This window comes from Watersipora subatra, chromosome 8 (genome assembly GCF_963576615.1).
Source record: "Watersipora subatra chromosome 8, tzWatSuba1.1, whole genome shotgun sequence".
NCBI classification, from domain to species: domain Eukaryota; kingdom Metazoa; phylum Bryozoa; class Gymnolaemata; order Cheilostomatida; family Watersiporidae; genus Watersipora; species Watersipora subatra.
The window spans coordinates 34,643,208-34,649,463 of record NC_088715.1 but is presented as its reverse complement, the minus strand read 5'-3'; the positions used below and the strand labels follow the sequence as shown (position 1 = coordinate 34,649,463).

At 34.8% G+C, this 6,256-nt stretch overlaps 1 protein-coding gene across 1 annotated transcript; it reads left to right on the top strand.

The window, feature by feature from the left end:
- The first annotated feature begins 199 nt into the window (after positions 1-199).
- LOC137402489 (protein FAM200C-like) lies at positions 200-514 on the top strand. Its single transcript, XM_068088991.1, has one exon. The coding sequence runs from the start codon at positions 200-202 to the stop codon at positions 512-514; it is 315 nt and encodes a 104-aa protein (XP_067945092.1).
- Positions 515-6,256: the final 5,742 nt, after the last annotated feature.

Genomic DNA, 6,256 nt, shown 5'->3' with positions numbered 1-6,256 from the left:
CTGGATCATTTGATATGTTTGATAGCTTGTCAGAAGTATTGCCTTCACATGATTCAATTTCATTCATGAAAGATCTGGTTGCAGACCACCTCGCTCAGCTGGCTTGGTAGTTTTAACAATATTTTACTGACTTAAATGACACAGATTTGAAGTTGGCTAGAAACCATGTAAGTTAAATGTAGCTGATATCGATAGTGACATGCACGAAGAGTTGATTGACCTTCTCAATGACTCTGGTGCACATGATAGATTTGAAGATTGCGTTCTTAGCAAGTTCTGGTGCTCATTGATAACATCCTACTCAAAGCTTTCAGAGGTAGCTTTAAAAGTGTTGCTCATATTTCCTAGTAGTTACATGTATAAGTGTGCGCAAGAGGTTTCCTCACTTTTGCACATGAAAAGCAAATATCGCTCGCGACTAAATGTTGATGACGACCTCAATGTTTCATTATTTGTTACTGAACTAAACATCAAACAGATCACTGAGGCAAAGCAGGCACAGCCTTCCCATTAGACTGGCCTAAATAAAGTGGAAAAGTAACAAAGCACTGCAATGTATAAAAGTTGTACTGCATAGTTATCATTATTTTAATAAATAGCAATTTCATACCAAACCACATTTATTTACCTGTTTAAGTGACACATTTCAATAATGCACACATGTCATATTAATGAAATTAGACCAATAATACCTTTGATTGAACTGTGTCTTCCAAAGGGGTACATTTTTTGCAAATTGACTCCCAAGGGGTACCTAGGCCAAAAAAGGTTGGGAACCCCTGATATAGATAATAGCATAGCTTGTTGTGGCTTGGGTTAACGGCAAGATAATTTATTTAGATAAAAATAAACACGAATACTATTTAGGTGAATTGAGGAAGTGTTACCAGAGACTTGGTTTGAAGAGATCAAACATGTTTATTGGTTGGAAGTTAATTTATAGAGTCTTGCGCCGCCAACACCTCGTACAAGGCCCACCCATGATCCTGATGCAGAAGTAAGAGGCAGAAGTTATAGAGCCATCATGTGTTATATATAATCAATAGGGTGGGTTTTTTTTTAAATATGGAAAACTAAACGAAAATGTGATACTTGTACAGTGTATAAATGGGTGATTTCTAGAAGATTTAAATAATGGAAATAAACTTTAACAATAATTGAATTTTCAGATTTGAGCATGAATTACAAAGAAATTAGTCTTTCAGTACTTTTGAGGTTTTGGTAATTACGGCAAAATTATGGAGACTTGAGAGACCAATGATGAGTCTATTCTTAAGCATGAGGCAATGTTCTTTGTTGTTGTTGCTGGCACCTTACCAAAAGTATATAAAGGCACTAAAATTCACCAGAATTTTGTATAGTTTGTTGTCTACCTTTGCTCTTTGGCAATGTATAGAACTCTAAAAAGTACAAACTTCAAAAACTCATTTACTGCGTGTTAAATTTCCTTTCTCATAAACTGCTATGATAAAATTGAGGTTTCAATCAAGATAAAACTTTATAAATTCTTCAAGTGACATATTTTTGCCTTGAATACATTGAGAATAATTCACTTTGTTCTCAGTTCCGCTTGTTAGATGCTTGAACAGGTACCAAAATGATACATCGTTGTAGATCAAGGTCATTCCTGGGGTTTTCTATAGCTAACATCCCATAAGTCTCAAAAACCATGCCATAAACAATATAGATTTTGTCGCAAATTTTATCACTTCACCTAATATTCACAATTAAATTTTATTCATTATAAATTTCAAAGTTTGTTGTCTGTTGTTTGGCGCTTGTCCAGCGATAGCAATTAAAACCTAGGAATAAAACAACTTATTCATTTTCGTTTAGAATTCACAAAGATTGCAACTGGAGGTGTGTAAACGTGCGAACCTAACCACAAGGCAAAACCATGCTCACCATATATGTACTTTGTATCATTGTCGCAATTAAGCGATTGCGTGTGGCATGATGGCACATGAGCGTGGCGCGGTGGCACAATCGTGCACCATGCTTTTCATGATTCACTGTGCAATTAAAAAGTGTATATTTAGTGTACAAGTGCACTAAATATGCACTTTTATATTAATTTAGATTTCCTTTTTGCATTGAGATTTTTTGAAAAAATTTTAAAAGCTGACGTTGTGCTACCGTTACTAAATTTGTAATTTGTAATTTTCAAATGTGCCATTTAAACTGTGTCGTTGCATTTCTAGCTTTGGTTTTTCCTAAAGTTCGATTGCTAAATCTATAAAGGCTAAACATTTTTCCTGTGGGCAATTGTACGATCTCTAGTAAGTATTGCTTCTACATTCTCACTCCGGTTGTTGAGACAAAGTACCAGGCTAAAACAGTCTGATTTCAAACTTTTATGTTTGTACTGGTATCAAAAGGTATCACTGTTGTTGCATTCAAAGTTTTGATGAATACTTTCTGCAGCAACAATAAACTTTTTTATACACACAATTTTATTACACTAGTTCAACATATTCAGGATTTTTATTTTGTTTTTTTAGTTTGTATTAATTGTATCATTACCAAATCAGCTTTTTATGTAATTGTAATAAAACAGATTTTATTTAGCCATTACTTGCTAAATATTTCACATTTACATTTAAACACTTTTTACAGTAGTATAATTATTTTTCTTAGTTTATTTGAGCTGCACAAGACATCTTTTTCATGATTTGAAGTTTGAAAGTTATAGTGGTTTTTCAAAGTTTGAAAACATTTGCAGTTGTTTTACTTTTTCACGTATTTAATTTAAATCACACAAAACTCTTTTCTCATGATAGGAAAATTGAAAGTTAAAATAGGAATTATCGTTATATGTTGAATACAAATATATTTTTGAGCAAATGTTTTTTAATACTGGGGCAATGCAAGTTATTTATATAGTATAACTATATAGCTTTAATTTGTTAGCAAATAGTTCTAAGTTTGATGATGCTGCAAAAGCAAGAAGCAAGAAATATAAAAATATATAGTATTATTATATATAGTATTGTTATATTTAGTATTATTACATCCAAATGCAAATCAAAATCCCTAAACAGGTCCCTGTAATTATGAAAATTAAACTATTTTGTCGCTAATTGTTGATATGTACAGGTTTTGTATATAAAAATTTGAGGTTGGTTGTTAGGGATGTTTGCATTAGATTCTCACTATAAGTTCCTATACCCCTATATACGACATTTTTGTCTTACGATCCTAACAAAAAAAGAATTAATGTTGTGTGGCGGTGTTCGTCTTATACAAAAACACATGGGAGTGACTTGAGCAGATCATGTCAGGTACTTTCTCTCTGCATATTTGTGGTTTGTTATGCCGAATGTGGCATGCTAATGACATTTCAAACATAGTTTGACACATTTGACATGTGTGGCATAGCTAAACATGTCTAACACGGTTTATATAGCTAAACATGTCTGACACGTCTGACATAGCTGAACATGTCTGACATGTCTAGCATAGCTGAACAAGGCTGACATGTCTAGCATAGCTAAACATGTCTGACATGTCTAGCATAGATGAACATGGATGACACGTCTAGCATAGCTGAACATGTCTGACAAGTCTGGCATAGCTAAACATGTCTGACATCTCTAATTTTTCTGTATATTATTTCCAGCCAACAACAGACGACGACATAACATGACAGATGACAGACGACAACAGATGACAACAATCGATGACAGACAACGACAGGCTACAATGAGAATTGTATAGATTTATATTGAAAATTATCATACCGAACACTGAAGTCAGCGAGCTCAGCATAAAATGGAGCAGTATAAATTAGAAAATTAAATGGTTTACTTATCTTTCAGCTACTGACAGTTTCCTGCTAGTGCATTCTTCAGGCTGTAGACTTCAACTGCGAAGTCTGCTGAAGTCTACAGCTTGAAGATATATATATATATATATGCAACAGTGTCACTTAAGACTCTGGCTTTTAGCTTTTATACAGCTTTACTGCTAGTGGAACATTTATTATTTTTAACATTTTATCATTTTATCTGAAGAGTGCAAGCCTACTGCACGAAACTTTAAGTAATAAAATGTTTTAACAAAACTAGTTTTATATATAAATATATATATATATAAATATATATATAAATATATATATATATAACAGTTATATAATATACATGTATATAACTGTTTCCTCACCCCGGTTAACCCGTATGGGTGGTATTTTCTGCTCTAACTCGGGTTTCCTACCAGAGACCTGGGGGTTTGAGCACTCGCCTCAAGATCTTACATGTAGCTGTTCCCAATAGCGCACTTTTCTGCAACTCACCTGAGTTGATTGCTGTTGGTATTTGGGCAAGCCACATTATATGTGCCGGTGTTATTGCACCCAGTGCCCCAATGACTACTGGGATTACAATTGTTCTTACATCCCAGCATTTTTCAATCTCGTCTCCAAGAGGGAGATATTTCTCTACCTTTTCTTTTTCTTTGCTGGCTATATTGCAGTCATTGGGTAGTGCTATATCTATTATAGTAGCTCTCTTGTTCTCCTTGTCCACGACTACTATATCTGGTTGGTTTGCCAGGACATGCTTGTCAGTCCGGATGTATACGTTCCAGAGAATCTTAGCGCGGCCATTTTCCTTTTCAGTTTTTACCTTGGCTTCATTGTTGATGTTGCTTTGCATAATCCCCAAGTACTTGTACCTTTTTCTATATATCTGATGGTACCATTTGGCATTCTTAGGCCATCTGTGAGCATAGATTGGTGTTTCTTAATAATTAGCCTTCCACATTTCTCAATACCAAAGGTCATTCCGATGTCCTTGCTGTATACCTGAGTGAGGTGTATTAGCGAATCAATGTCCCTTTATTTGTTAGCGTACAGCTTGATGTCATCCATGTAGAAGAGGTGGTTTATCTTGGTGCTACTCTTAAATTGGTACACATATTGAGTCTCCTCCAGCATCTTGCTTAGAGTGTTTGGGCATATGCAGAAGAGCAGCGGTGATAAGGAGTCACCTTGATAGATGCCTCGCTTAATTTTTACACTCGCCAGCTTTTTGCCATTAGCCTCTAGTTCCGTCTTTCATTTGGTCATTGACATCTTGATGAATGCCACAATAGCAGAGTGAACATTGTACATACTGAGGCACTCAAGTATCCAACTATGGGAAATTGAGTCATAGGCCTTTTTGTAGTCGATCCAAGCCATGGCAAGATTGGTATGCCTTCTCCTGCTGTCTTGACAGACCGTCCGATCCACCAGTAACTGTTGTTTTGCTCATCGGGTGTTGCCCCTAACTCCTTTCTGAGCACTGATCATATAGTGACTCATGCGCGCTTTCAGTTTGTCTGCAACTAGTCCTGAGTGCAGTTTCCAGGTAGTGGACAAGCACGTTATTGGTCGATAGTTCTTGGGAATCGGTTCCTGCTTTGGATCTTTTATCAGCAGTACAGTTTGTCCTTTGGTCAGCTGTTCCGGATGGTCGCTTTTTCTATTATGCATTCCATCTGCTTAGCCATTCTAGTGTGAAGCGATGTAAATTTTTTCAACAAGAAGGCTTGAATCATGTCATGGCCAGGTGCTGCCCAGTTCTTTATACGCTGCACTCTGCACTTGATGTCCACTTCGCTGATGGTGAGTCCTTGCTGAGCCACAGTGTGTTATATATATATATATATATATATATATATATATATATATATATATATATATTTATATAGATATATATATATATAGATATATATATATATATATATATATATATATATATAGACATATATATATAGACATATATATATAGACATATATATAGACATATATATATAGACATATATATATAGACATATATATATATTTACATATAAAACTAGTTTTGTTAAAACATTTTATTACTTAAAGTTTTGTGCGGTAGGCTTGCACTCTTCAGATAAAATGATAAAATGTTAAAAATAATAAATATTCTACTAGCAGTAAAGCTGTATAAAAGCTAAACGCCAGAGTCTTAAGTGACACTGTTTCTTAGCAGGAATTTATTGACATGACGGCAACTGGATAGCATTTCGTTGCGCTTATTTAAGGTGGCTAATGGAGGCTTGCATATTATGTAATACTTCTTCCATATACAAAGTTCGCATTTCTTAGTGGTAGGGCTATAAGGTCTTGCAGTTTTTAAGATTGACCATTTGATTTTGTGGGCTAGTCCGCTATCCTTTAGTTGCCATATATATTTACTTAGCTCTGTGGCACTCCTTTTTGATGCATGGTTGAAGGAAGCCTTATGGTTGG